At 41.6% G+C, this 15,113-nt stretch overlaps 1 protein-coding gene across 2 annotated transcripts in view; it reads left to right on the top strand.

Moving 5' to 3' along the window:
• The window catches only part of TMEM131 (transmembrane protein 131), a 206,234-nt gene that overhangs the window by 99,634 nt on the left and 91,487 nt on the right, over nt 1-15,113 (top strand). For both annotated transcript variants that reach the window (XM_019660042.1, XM_019660041.1), the window contains exons 6-7: nt 7,668-7,784; nt 10,080-10,202. In XM_019660042.1, the coding sequence (XP_019515587.1) occupies nt 7,668-7,784; nt 10,080-10,202 (240 nt within the window). The remainder of the gene's footprint in view (nt 1-7,667; nt 7,785-10,079; nt 10,203-15,113) is intronic.

Raw genomic sequence — 15,113 nt, 5'->3', positions numbered from 1 at the left:
TCCAGGTCGAGCTGTTGTTCACCATCTTAGCTATAGAGAGCGCAGCATCACTGGCCCTCATGTGGGATCCAAACCAGGGCCCTGCTGCTCAGAGCTGGCGTCCCAAGCCAACTCTTAACCAACATGCCACTCAGCCGGCCCCAGGTATTTTATATGTATATATATGTGTCAACATATTAATTTTGATAATAAAAATATTTTTTAAGATTTCATTGGAGAATCGGGGAAGGGGAACAGACAAGTTGCTGTTCTTTGGTTCTTGAATCTGGTTGTGGAGGATGCCGCTTCACTGGCCCATGTTGGTATTGTGATCATTTGCTCTTCCTGGCTGAGGCAGATCAGTCGCCGGCTATTGGACGGTGGCTCACGGCAGCTCATGCCAGCGGCCGGCTGTTCACAGTAGCCCCACTGCAGCCTATGCCATTGCCGGCGACTCACGGCAGCCCAGCTCCAGGTCGAGCTGTTGTTCACCATCTTAGCTGTAGAGGGCGCAGCGTCACTGGCCCATGTGGGATCCGAACCAGCAGCCCTGCTGCTCAGAGCTCGCGCTCCCAAGCCAACTCTTAACCAATGAGCCACTCGGCCGGCCCCCTTGATAATAAAAATTTTAATTTTTTGTGGTACTCATAGAAAAAAATCCTTTTTTAAATTTATTTTTAATTATCCTTGACATACCATATTATATTAGTTTCAGGTATACAACATAGTGATTAGACATTTATATACTTCACAAAATGTTCACCAAGATAAGTGTACTGCCTGTCTGACACTATACATAGATATACCCATTATTATCGACTATATTCCCTATGCTATACTTTATATCCTCATGGCTGTTTTTATAACTGGAAGTTTGTACTTCTTAATCCCTTCACCTTATTCACCCAGTCTCCCACCCCTCCTCCTGTTGTCGGGGAGTGGGCCTTTGTCAGCGCAAAGTCCAGGTCCTTGGCAACTCGAGCAAAGAATTGAACGAGATGCCAGAGTAACGTAACTGAAGAAAAAGTTTATTCGAAGAGATAGCACATTTCAAAGAAGTAGAAGTAGGCCCAAGCAGTAGAGAATGGCTCAAGGGCCCATTATTAGAAGAGAAATTACATTCCAAAGAGTTTTGACGGGCCACGCACAAAGGCGAGGCTCAAAAGGCTCAAAAAAGGGAGGAAGGAGTTCAAAAAGGGAAGAAGCAGTCAAAAAGGGGAAAAGCAGTCAAAAGGGGGGAAGGCGTCCAAAAGGGCGGACTTCCCAGGACTTGGAGTTTTTATCCCCTTTCTCTAGAATGGGCTGTTCCCCTATGGGCGTGGGGCCACTTGATTGGCATCGGTAATTGACAAGTGGTACTACGCAGGTGCGAGTGACTGGTCTGATCTAGTTGGATATTTTGTATCCATTTGTTTTAGGGGTAGATAGTTACAATGAAAAGAAGTTTTGGGTGGAGAGGGGAGGTCACCCAGGCTGCCACATTCTATGGGACATGCAGGAATGCAGAGACCCAATGCCTTCCTCTAACTGCCTGCCTTGTTTTCCCCTTGAGAGACGTGATTCCCATAAAATCTCTATGATAAGTTGAGGGACAGGAGGTCTCTTCTGTCTCTGCTTCCTGTTGGGCAGGGACGTAGAGTTGTTCTTGCCTATTGGGGGATTCATGGAACTCTCACCCTATCTGATCTCAGATGAGAGGAAGGGGTCTTGAGCTCCACCTGGAAGACCGTGTTGGCTTTGTTTGTGACTGGCAATCTGGCTGGGGTATCATCTGTATCCCTAAGACCCTTGAATGAGGGAAAATAGATTTTAATAAATCTGTCAGCTCTACAATCTACCGTTTAGGATTCAGAAACTGATTTACAAAGCAATTAAGAAGCGGGGGGCGGGGGGGTGTCTTTAGTTTAGGATTCACAAACTGGTTAGAGAAGTAACCAAAGCCAAGAGCTAAGGAACTAAGAAACTAGGGAGGAGACTTAACATTTCTATACTTCACATTTCTATAGGAAAGAAAACGTAAAAGTTTCTCAGTAGTGGGGGTGGGAGGAGGGCTACTCACTTGGCCGGTAACACTCCCATCAAACAACCATCAATTTGTTTTCTGTATCTATGAGTTTGTTTGTGTTTTGTTTGTTTTGTTTTTCAGATTCTACATATAAGTGAAATCATGCGGTATTTGTGTTTCTCTGACTGACTTATTTCACTTAGCATAATACCCTCTACATTCATTTATGTTGTCACCAATGGCAAGATTTTTCTTTTATGGCTGAATAGTACTTCATTGTGTTTATATGTAAGAGTTTGTATACACACATACACACCACATCTCTTTATCCATTCACCTATCAATGGACACCTAGGTTGCTTCCATATCTTGACTATTGTAAATAATGCAGCACTGAACATAGGGATGCATATATCTTTTTGAATTAGTGTTTTGGATTTATTTGGAAAAATACCCAGAAGTAGAATTTCTGGGTCATAAGGTAGTTCTGGTTTTTTAGGTTTTGGGGGGTATTTTTTGCGGGGTTTTTTTTTTTTTTTTGAGAAACCTCCACACTGTTTTCCATAGCAGCTGCACCAATTTGCAATCCCACCAACAGTGCACGAGGATTCCCTTTTCTCCCCATCCTCAACAACACTTGTTTGTTTGTTTTTTATTTAAGATTTATATTGGGGAATTGGGAGAGGGGAACAGTGTTGGGGAATTGGGGAAGGGGACCAGCCAAGTTGTTCTTCTTCAGTCTTAGTTGTGGAGGGCACCAGTTGCCATCTTGCTGCCCGTCGGCAGCTTGTGGCCTCTAAGCTCAAAGTGCTGTATTCAATCTTAGTTGCGGGTGGGCGTAGCCACCATCCCATGCAGGAGTCGAACCAGCAGCCTTGTTGTTAAGAACGCATGCTCTGTTCACTGAGTTCCAGGTGGCAGCTCAGCTCAAGGTGCCAAGTTCAGTCTTAGTTGTGGGTGGGCATAGCCCACCATCGAACAGGCAGTCTTGTTGTTACACCAGCTGAGCCATCCTGCCACCTGTTGTCTGCTTAGCAACAGCTCAGCTCAGGCACAAGTCACTGGCCCATGGTGGGAATCAAACCGGCGGCCCTGTTGCTCAGAGCTCGCGCTCTTAAGTTAACTCAACCAACTGAGCCACTTGGCTGGACCACTTGTTGTTTTTTATTTATTGATGATGCCATTCTGACAGGTGTGAGGTGATAATCTTATTACGGTTTTTATTTGCATTTCCCTGATGATTAGTGACGTTGAGCATCTTTTCATAAATCTGTTGGCCATCGGTATGTCCTCTTTGGAGAAATGTCTGTTCAGGTCCTCTGCCCATTTGTTAATTGGATTATTTGGTGGTTTTGGCTTTGTGGGGGTGGGGGGGGCGGGATTTGTTTTGTTTTTTTGATGTTGTGTTATATGAGTTCTTTGTATATTTTAAGTTGTGTGAGTTCTTTGTATATTTTGGATATTAACCCCTTATTGGATATATCATTTGCAAATATCCTGTCCCATTCAGTAGGTTGCCCTTTTGTTTTGTTGATGGTTTCCTTTGCTCTGCAAAAACTTTTTAGTTTGTAGTCCTATTTTGCTTATTTTTTGTTTCCCTCTCCTGAGGAGACATATCAAATAATATATTACTAAGAGAAATGTCAGAGTTTACTGTCTATGTTTTCTTCTAGGAGTTTTATGGTTTTGAGTCTTACATTTAAGTATTTAATCCATTTTTAATTCATTCGTGTATATGGTGTAAGAAGGTAGTCCAGTTTCAATTTTTTGCATCTTATCTGTCCAGGTTTCCCAACACCATTTATTGAAGACTATCTTTGCCCCATTGTATATTCTTGCCTCCTTTGTCATAGGTTAATTCATCATGTAGACATGGGTTTATTTCTGGGCTTTCTATTCTGTGCCATTTATCTATGTGTCTGTTTTTATGCCAGTGCAATGCTGTTTTGATTACTATAGCCTTGTAGTATAGTTTGATATCAAGTAGCGTGATACCTCCAACTTTGTTCTTCTTTCTCAGTATTGCTTTGGCTATTTGGGATCTCTTGTGGTTCCATATAAATTTTAGGTTTCTTTATTCCAGTTCATTGAAAAATGCCGCTGGTATTTTGATAGGGATTATATTAAATATGTAGATCACTTTGGGTAGAATAGACATTTTTTTTTTTTAAGATTTTTATTGGGAAATTGGGGGGATGGGAACAGTGCTGGGGAATTGGGGGAAGGGGAACACTGCTGGGGAATTGGGGGAAGGGAAACAGACAAGTTGCTGTACTTTTGTTCTTCAGTCTAGTTGTGGAGGACGTTGCTTCACTGGCCCAAGTTGGCACTATCATTGCGCTCTTCCCGGGCGAGGCAGATCAGTCGCCGTCTTCTGGACGGCCGCTCACTGCGGTTGGTGGCCGCTCACGCTGGCTGCTGGCTACATACGGTAGCCCATGGCAACCCACTGCCACAGGAGCTGCAGCCTGCGCCGTCGCCGGTGACTCTCGGCAGCCCAGCTCCAGGTCAAGCTGTAGCTCAGCTTCTTAGCTGTGGAGGGCAGTGTCACTGGCCCTCATATGTGGGATCCGAACCGGGGCCCTCTGGCGTCCCAAGCCAGTTCTTAACCATCGCACCACTCGGCCGGCCCCAACATTTTAACAATATTCTTCCAATGCATGAGCACAGTATACCCATCCATTTATTTGTGTCTCCTTCAGTTTCTTTAATCAGTGTCTTACAGTTTTCTGAGTACAGGTATTTTACGTCATTTGTTTATTTTATTCCTGGGTATTTTATTCTTTTTGATATACATGTAAATGGAATTGTTTTCTCAGTTTCTCCTTTTGATCATATTAGTATAGAAATGTGTCAGATTTCTGTATATTAATTTTCTATCCTATAACTTTACCAAATTCACTTATTAGTTCTAATAGTTTTTTGGTGGAGTCTTTATCTATACATAGTATCATGTCATCTGCAAATAATGACAGTTTTACCTCTTCCTTCCCGGTTTGGATGCCCTTTATGTCTTTTTCTTGTCTGAATGCTGTGGCTAGGACTTCCTATACTATGTTGAATAAAAGTGGTGAGAGTGAACATCCTTGTCTTGTTCCTGATCTTAGAGAAAAACCTTAGCTTTTTACTGTTGAGTGTGATGTTAGCTGTGAGTTTGTCATATATGGCTTTTATTATTTTCAAGTATGTTCCCTCTATTCCCAGTTTGTTGAGAGTTTTTATCACAAATGGATGCAGAATTTTTTCAAATGCTTTTTCTGCATATATTGAGATATATGATCATATGATTTTTATCCTTCGTTTTGTTTATGTGGTGTGTCACATTGATTGATTTGTGGATATTGCACCAACCTGCATTCCTAGGATAAATCCCACTTGATCATGATGTATGACCTTTTTAATGTATTGCTGAATTTGGTTTGCTAATATTTTGTTGACAGTTTTTACATCTGTGTTCATCAGTGATATTTGCCCTATTATTTACCTTCTCTTTTTTTTTTTTAACATTTTTATTGGGGAATTGGGGGAAGGGGAACAAACAAATTGCTGTTGTTTTGTTCTTCAGTCTAGTTGTGGAGGACGTGCTTCACTGGCCCAAGTTGGCACCATCATTGCGCTCTTTCCGGGCGAGGCAGATCAGTCTCAGGCTGCTTGCTGGCCGCTCAGCTGGCTGCTGGCTACACACGGTAGCCCATGGCAACCCACTGCAGCAGGGGTTGCAGCCTACCAGCGACTCAAGGTAGCCCAGCTCCAAGTTGAGCTGTTGTTCAGCATCATAGCTGTAGAGGGCGGTGTCACTGGCTCTCATGTGGGATCCGAACCGGGGCCCTCTGGCGTCCCAAGCAAACTCCTAACCAGCGAGCCACTCGGCCCAGCCCCTATGGGAAGATTTTTTTAACTACAAATTTCTTTAAAGGATGAGGACTGTTATGGTTATCTATTTTGTGTTGAGTGAGGTCTGGCAGATTGTGGTTTTTAGAGAAGTGTCCATTTCTTCTAGTTATTAAATTTATGGGCATAGAGTTATTTGTAATATTCCTTTGTCATCCTTTTTACGTGTAAAGGGCATATAATGTCCACATTTCAATTTCGTATATTTTTGTCTTCCTGTTTATTCTCGGTCATTCTATCTAGGGTTTTATAAGTTTTATGGACCTTTTTGAAGCATTAACTTTTGGTTCTATTGATTTTTCTCTATTTTTTCTGTTTTGTATTTCATTTCTGCTCTTTTGTGTTATTTTCTTCCTTTTGTGTATTTTGGGTTTAATTTACCCTTTGTGGTTTTTTAAGGTGGAAACGTGTATTTTGGGTTTAATTTACCCTTTGTGGTTTTTTAAGGTGGAAACATAGGTTATTGATTTGAGACATCTGTTTTCAAAATAAGCATGAAATACTGTGAATTTTCCTCCAAGCAGTGCTTCAGTTGCAGCCAACAAATTTTGATATGTTGTGTTTTCATTTCCAGTTGATTCAAAGTATTTTATAATTTCCCTGTGACTACTTCTTTAAGCAATGGGTTCTTTAGAAGGTGGGGTTTCATTTCAAACTACTCAGGGATTTACCATATATGTCCCTATCACTGATTTTTGGCTCAGGTGTGACCCACATGCAGTATCTACAGCTTCCGAGACTGTCCTCGCATTTTAACACACACTCGGCCTTTAGCAGTGTTTCAGAGTTTTAGCTGAATTCATTTTACTGTCCTGTGTGGTAGCCTCATCTTCCGATTCTCTGCTGTGGGTGAGCCAGTACTCACAGCCCATCTCTCCTTGGAGATGCTTATCTCACCCTAGATTTGGGGCTCGTTGATACACAAACTTAGTGCTGGGTTCAAGAAAACTTATTTTGTTGTTGATAATGCAGGAGAAATGCTCTTTCCAGCTTTCTACATCCTAAGGTGAAGGCAGAGTCTCAATGCCATGTATTTTGAGCTACACTTTGGGGGCTGTTTTAGAGTTACAGCCATAAAGGCAGAATGAGAGCGGTTTATGACTTTACATATGAAATGCATTTGAAGGATTCATTGCAGACAGAACTGCAAATTGCAGTCTCTTGAACTCTCGAGCAGTTCTCGAACTCTCAAGCAACAGTTTTGTTGCAGTAGAATTTTATTTTGCTAACTACACTGACATTCTCAGTTTGCACAACATAACAAGAGTGAGTTCTTGCACATACTGTCACCCCTGCCTTCTTTCCTAATGTAAGTTGCTTGTGCATTTTGTGCCTTGCATGAATAAGTGACAGGGGTTAAGGGGTTGAGGTATGGGCTTATTTCTCTTTGGAACAGTCAGTTGCTGCTCAGTAGCATAGTACATACGTGTAGAAGGTTCAGCTTCAGCCACTCCTGCTTGAGTGTGTGATGGTCAAACAGCCTGTAATTAGGCACTTCACTCCAGCGCAGCGATTGTTGAAGGAGCAGAATCCTGGGAGCCCAGGTGTGGTTTTAGGTTGGTGATTGACAAAGACACATGACGGTAAACATCCAATGTGAAGACATCTTTTTATTATTTCCCATTGCAAGATAGTTTGGCGGATTTAAAACTTAATCCTTTAGGAGGGAAAAGCTAGTTTATTGAAATGATTCTAAGCTGTTTGTTTCAGAGAACTTTAGCTGTCTAATTGTGGTCAGCATGATTTTATTTTTTTGGTTACTTATTTAACTTTCTTTATTGCTTTTTTTCAGAAAATTCTTCCAGGAGGAAATACATCATTCGATGTAGTTTTTCTTGCAAGAGTAGTAGGAAATGTAGAAAATACTTTATTTATTAACACATCTAATCATGGGGTATTTACCTACCAGGTAAGAACCAGAATTAAACCGTTTATTTTGTAAAAACAGTCATTATCCCGGACCTATCATATCCCTGACCTTTTAAGAACTCTCTTCAAAAACTCAGGAATAATAAAAAAATGTAAGAGTTTAGACTTAGAGCATTTTTGCACCTACTGTTGTATCTGTCGATATCCCTATTCAAATTAGACTGAGCAAATGATGTTAAACCCACAGCTAAAGTGTTATGTAAGATTGATTGGCAAAAGAATAGTAAAAAAACATTTTCACACTGACTCAATTTTTTAAACTTTTTGGACACTTGTAAAACATACTCAATAATATTGGGTTGTCGGAAAAGTCATGACGCATTTTTGGAATGAAAAACAAAAATACATCGTGACTTTTCTGACAACCCAATAGTTTCAAGATTAAAACGTACATGTCTGCTTTTCTGAGTGAATATATTGTTTAAAGTTTTTTGATAAACTTATTTTTATGTACAGTTATTGTTTAGGTTATTAAAGAAAGTTACTGTTTTGCGAATAAAGATTTTTCATAATCAAGGTTATCAAGATTATTATGAATAATGGTTTGTGGCACTATTCTCCATATTTTACATGCACTTCTGCCTGTGTTGTAGATACTGTTATTACCAGTCTTTTAGAAAGGAAGGTGAAACTTAGAAAGGTTAAATAATTTGCCCAAATCATGCTACCAGTAGGTTAAGGAGCAGGTATTCAAACCCATGTCTTTGTAAGTGGAGACCACCCTGTTAACCACTGTGCTCTGTGCCCATGGAACTCAACTGTCTAAATGTCTTACTTTATAGTTTTCGTACTTTTGTTTTTGAACAGTCCTTCTCCATTGCCTAGAACACTTCCTGTACTTTGAAAATTAGTGTCAGAGTAAACATTCCATTTTAGTCATAAGCATATCTTGTGCTTATTTAATGTGAATAGGTCTTTAATGGCTGTTTAGTAGCCATTGGTAACCTTTGGAAGACCTGTATAGATGGCTAACTCTGGCGCTGTGTGGTGACACTCACTTAACCTACACTTGTTGAGTATGTGAAGATTGTCCTAAGCATGTGAAGACCTTTGCTCTACAGAGGCACCCCAGTGACCTAGGTGGTCATAGCCAGTCTGGACTGCCTGAGGGTTGTGGTCAGGCTGTTCTCACAGTGAGCCTCAGTCCCAGCAGCCTTCCCCCTAAGTGTATCTCAGGTCTGCCTCTCTCTCCTGTCCGCTGCCACTGCTGTCCTCTAAGCTGTCATCACCTGTCACTGGATTAACACAGTGGCCTTCTAACTGGCCTTTCACTCTCCTCCAATCCCCCCACAGTCCATCATTCACTTTGTAGTCAGAGTGATCTCTTTGGAACATGAATCAGATCTAGTCAGCTTCCCCATGTAAGTTCCTATGTTTCCCCATTGCTCCTCGAATAAAATGTAAACTCCTGACCAAGAGTAGACCAACAAGGGTCTGAGACCCGACCCCCATTGGATCTCCGACCTCCTCTCACGTGACTGTGCTCCTCATCTTCCTGGTCTTCAAGCAAGCCATTTGCCTGTACACGTCCCCTTGCCTGCATCCATCTTTCAGGTGGCAACAGCTCATGTCACCTCCCCAGAGAAGCTCATGTCACCATCCCAGAGAAGACTACCTTGACCACCCTCTCTAAAAGATCATTCCATCCTCCCTCCTAGCAGTTACTCTGTATCATATTTCCCACTTCATGAAACCCTTTTTGTTGTTGTTGTTATCTAGTCTGCCCCTCGTACTAGAACGTACGTTGCATGAGAGCGGGCACACTGTCTGCCTTGTTCACCATCACTTGTTCACTCCTGTGTGTGTTTGTACCGAGCACATCACAGGCACTTAGTAAATGTTTGTCGTTCAGGGGACTACCCACCTTGTGTGGCCAACCCAGCGCCTTCCCTCCTGTGTGGGAGTGCCGTGGGGCTGGGCTTTGTATTTGGGAGATCATCTGAGCCCTAGATCCATGTTCCAGGAATTGGAGCCGGAAATATTTTGGTTCTCTATTTTCTCCTCTTGTCTATCCCATGACTTCATGAAGCACTGCTATCATTTTAATTTCCAGTGTACAATAGAAATCATTCCAAATGTGCATATATGTACATACATATATATATCAAATATGCAGCCAAATCAGATACAGAAACTGCACATATATTCTTTTTAAAGGGAGTTAAGATTTTTTTCTTCTAAATAAGACTCACCAGTGTTCCCCAAATCAATCAGTTATAACTATTAAAAAGTTATAAAAGCAACTCAAATTGCTCATTGTTCTTCTTTCAAACAGGTATTTGGTGTTGGAGTTCCAAATCCTTACCGACTGAGGCCGTTCCTTGGGGCCAGAGTCCCTGTGAATGGCAGTTTCTCACCTATAATCAACATACACAACCCTCACAGTGAGCCTCTGCAGGTGAGTCCATGGTAGCGATTCTGGGCAAGCATTGTATGGTGGGAAGTAAAGCTTAGTGTTCCATCTCANGAGCGACTGCCTTAGCCGGGAAGAGCGCAATGATAATACCAATATGGACCAGTGAAGCGACGTCCTTCACAACTAGACTGAAGAACAAAACGACAGCAACTTGTCTGTTCCCCTTCCCCTGATTCCCCAGCTCTGTTCCCCTCCCCCAATTCCCCAATAAAAATCTTAAAAAAATAAGAACAAAGATCAGTCAATGATGTATTGCGCGTTTTGTTTGATAACCTTTTGCCATCTTTCAGTGAGCTTCATAATTCCTCGTTTATAGAAGGACCTGTCTTTATTTGCAAAAAACTGAACACGGTGCTGATTTACAGCCTCATCTGAATTGAACGTTATACCACGCAAGGAGTTTTGAAGAGAGCTAAACAAGTGGAAGTCTGATGGCGCAAGGTCAGGCGAGTATGGTGGGCGTGGCAACACATCCCATCCAAGCTCCAGTAATTTTTGACAGGTGATCAAACGTGTGTGGTCTCGCATTGTCACGATGGAACACAACTCCCTTACAATTAACAAGCTCTGGACGTTTTTGGATGATGGATTCATTCAGACTGTCCAATTGCCAACAGTACACATTCGAATTGATTGTTTGGTTCCTTGGTAGGAGCTCGAAAAACACGACACCTTTAAAATTCCACCACACTGAGAGCATAACTTTCCTGTGATGAATGTCTGCTTTCGATGTTGTTTGAGGCGAATCATCACATTGGGACCAAGACTGTTTGCACACCACATTGTTGTAAACAATCCACTTCTCATCACCAGTTATCAGTCTCTTCAAAAAAGGACCGTTTTTCTCACGTTGAATGAGCATATTGCAGATGTTTATACGTACTGTCAAATGAACTACTTTGAGTTCATGTGGAACCCAAATATTGAGCTTGCTTACGCATCCCAGCTTCTTCAGGTGGTCGTGAACGCTTGAATGATGGACGTTCAATGTTTCTGCAATCTCTTGTGTCGTGTAACCTGGGTTTGACTCGATCAATGCCTTTATTTTGTTGTCATCAACCTCGGTGGGCCTACCTGACCAAGGAGCATCGTTGAGATCAAAATCACCAGCACGGAATTTCATGAACCATTGTTGACACTGAAGTTCCTGTAGAGCATTGTCCCGTAAACTTTATGCAACTTTTCACAAGCTTGACACACGTTCTTCCCTTTATGGAAATAAAACAGTAAAATATGGCAAAAATGCAGTTTGGTCTTCCATCTTCAACTTGTAAAATCTCCAAAACTCAACCTAATCGCTCTTTTTTTTTTTTTAAGATTTTTATTGGGGAATTGGGGAATGGGAACAGCGCTGGGGAATTGGGGGAAGGGGAACAGACAAGTTGCTCTCCTTTTGTTCTTTATTCTAGTTGTGGAGGACGTTGCTTCACTGGCCCAAGTTGGCACCATCCTTGCGCTCTTCCCAGGCAAGGCAGATCAGTCGCCAGATTCTGGATGGCTGCTCACGGCGGCTGCTGGCTGCTCACGCTGGCTGCTGGCTACACACGGTAGCCCATGGCAACCCACTGCAGCAGGGGCTGCAGCCTACGCTGTTGCCGGCNATGGTTCAAAGGTTCCGTATCTGCTCTGTCCAGTACAGTAGCCACTAGTCACACGTGGCTGTTGAGCACTTGAATTTGTGGCTGGGGTGGCTGAGGAACTGGGCATTTCATTTTATTCCATTTCAATTAATTGGAACTTAAATGAGCACATATGGCTGGTAACCGTTGCGTTAGCACAGCTCCAGTCCCTCGGCTTCCTCACAGACCTCACTCACGTGACCTTGCGTGTGTCACATCAGACCTTCCTGTGTGTGCGCATGCATATAGGTAGGCACACAGAAGCAAACATTCTTTGTGGGAATTTTTAACACCAGTTCTGTATATATTGTTGGGTTCCTTTTTTCCTAAACTTTATTAATTTCAGATAAATAGCACTGGACTAAAAATCAGGAATGTGTCATGTACCTAGTTTTAATGTAATCTTTCCTTTGATTTTATAATTTAGCGTCTTTCTGTCCCTATTTTTTATTTTCCTCAGTAGTCTACCTTTCAGTCTTCTGTTTCCAAACATTGTTATGCTTGTTTCCTTAATACCTTGGAAGGTTAAATGAAATAATGTATGATGTTTTCTGGTTTTTCAGTTACCCCATCAGTTAAGGTGCTATTACTATTAATACCACGGGTACTTAGGGCAACACTGTAAGAAATTGGAAGGCAAGTAATAATACTGAGAGAATCTTAGCTTATTCATCTCCACCCAGTACTTGTCTTACACCACACACATGGAAAACCTTTAAGCGTATACTAAAATATTGCTGTTTTTCCTGCTTTGTCCTTTTATGTACACCTGGGGGACTTTTGTGATGAAACAAGTGAAGGTTTCCGCCCATTCTATTACTTCACCCCCAAATTTGTATTTAATTAAATACATTATTTATTATTAAGAGATAGTCACCTGCATTTAAAGGAAAGTCTCCAGCCATAATGACCCATTCAGCTCCTAGGTCTGTACCTAAGAGAAAGGAAAGCAGATGTCCACACAAGACTTACATGATGCCATGTTCACAGCAGCTTCATCTGTAATGACCAAAACCTGAGAGTGGCCCACATGGCTGTCATTAGGCGAATAGGTTAAAAGCTGTAGCACAGCCATTAAATCAAAAAGAAATCAACTATTAATACATACAACAACTTGATGGATCTCAAAGTAATTACACTGAATAAAAGTGGCCAGACACAAGAGTACAGACTGCAGTTTCATTTCTATACAGCTCTAGAAAATGCAGATGAACCTGGAGTGGCCTAGAGCAGCTCAGTAGTTACCTGGGATGGGAGGGGCAGAGAGGAACAGGTGGATTGCACAGGGCGTGAGGAAACGGGGGCAGGGGGCAAGTAACAAGTATGTTTCCATCTTAATCACAGTGGTAGCTTTATGCCTTTATACACAGGTCAGAATTCATCAAGTTATACACCTTATGTTACATCAGCTACCCTCAGTAAAGCTGTTAAAACACTAGTGTAGGTATAGGCCACAGCGGTGTTGACGGTGGCTATGATTTTGCTACCAGGAGGAAACAGATGTCTTCAGACTGCATTAAAATGGTTGAGTATGTCCCAGAGTAACGTCTCTTCACTGTTTCTCAATTACAGTAGTTAGAGCTGCTGCTAGATCTTGTTATAAATGTGTAAGTAAAGAACACTTGTATTGTTATAAGAAATACAAAATTTGTATTTCTAAAATTTGATAATTTCCATAAAATAATAGATGTTTCCTGTGGATGGATTTTCTAAAATTCAGTCTCTGAGACAACTACACTGTTTCTAAGTTTAATATTTCAAAGTTGCCTTGTTTTCATTAGAAATACCACCATTGCTTACACATATAGGCCAGTGACTGGTGATATCACATGATATCATGCTACATTTATATCTGTAAATGTGTTTAAAGTTTTCGTGTTAAAGAATTAGGGTGTCACCTGTGCTTCTGACCCAAGGGCTATAAATCTTAGGTTCCCATGATGCCCTCCTTGGGTTTGATTAATTTGATAGAACAGCTCATGGAACTCAGGAAAACATTTATTTACATTTACCAGTCAAAGGATATCATAAAGGATACAGATAAACAGCCAGATGAAGAGATACATAGTGCGAGGTCAAGAGGGTCCTAAGCGTCTGTCCCTGTAGAGCTGAGGTGCATCAACCTCCCCTTATGTGGATGTGTTCACCCACTTGGAAGCTCTCTGGACCCCATACAGTTGAGATTTTTTTGGAGGCTTCCTCGGATAGGCATGATCAATTATTAATTCTATCTTCAACCCCTCTTCCCTCTCTGGAGGGAGAGAGAAGGGGCTGAAAATTCCAAGCTCCTAATCAGGGTTTGGTCTTTCATGTGACCAAGGAGCTCTCCTATTGTGGTAACCTGTGGCAGCCAAACGGGTTTTGTCATCCTAGAACCCCTGGTAGAATACTCATAAACAACGAAAGGGGAAATCAGGAAGAACAGGAGATTTCCAGAAACTGACTTGTGAAATGTTTAGGAATTATATGCTAAAGTGGCACGAACGAGGGTTCTCCCCAACACTTGCCAACATTGGGTGAGAATAGCTACTAATAAAAATACTCTGCCAAAATTTACATTGTTTTTAATTACATGTCTTCATCACAAAAGAGGGAAATATCTGTGTCCTGCTTTTATTATACAAGTGAAGTGTTTCCTCTTCTCATCACTGTCATTTGTGTCCTTGTGCTTCTTTGGTTAATGGTTTATTTTTCCTCTTCTGGCTAACTTTTATTACAGATCTACGCAGAAAACTCATAAATTCTTGCTACTTTTTTTTTTTACTATTTTCAGTCAAAGACATAAAAAAAAAAACCAAACGTGTTCTTCATTCTGTCAGAACCACTGCATGAGTTGTCGTACTGCAGTAGTGGCGACGGCAGTGTGACAGAGCCCCGGGTGCCCCCTCTGTGTTGGCCAGACCAGACTCAGGAGCCACTTCCTGCTGGAAAGATGGGCTCACAGACTCAGCAAGGGGGGCCAACCTACAGTTGTTCCAGTGGTCTTAACGTCTGTGCCTTCTCTCCTCAGCCTTCGAGTCACCAGGCTGTCAGCTAGAACATTATTATCTCTTTGAGTTCAATACTGATTTTTTCTTTTGTTCATCTAGTCTCTTTCCAGTTATATAACATTTTAATTCAAGACTTAACACAATGGACTTTTCACCAGCACACAGGAGAGCAAATAGAAATCTAGAGTTGCCCTCTTATAACCAGTGTAGAATATCCAGAAAATACTCTTTTTGAGGGAAAATGTATTTATCCAAGTCCCTATTCAATAGGCTTTTTTTTTTTT

This window comes from Hipposideros armiger, unplaced genomic scaffold, assembly GCF_001890085.2.
Source record: "Hipposideros armiger isolate ML-2016 unplaced genomic scaffold, ASM189008v1 scaffold_310, whole genome shotgun sequence".
Lineage (NCBI taxonomy): Eukaryota > Metazoa > Chordata > Mammalia > Chiroptera > Hipposideridae > Hipposideros > Hipposideros armiger.
The sequence above is the reverse complement of the archived record's forward strand: the minus strand, read 5'-3'. Positions and strand labels throughout refer to the sequence as shown.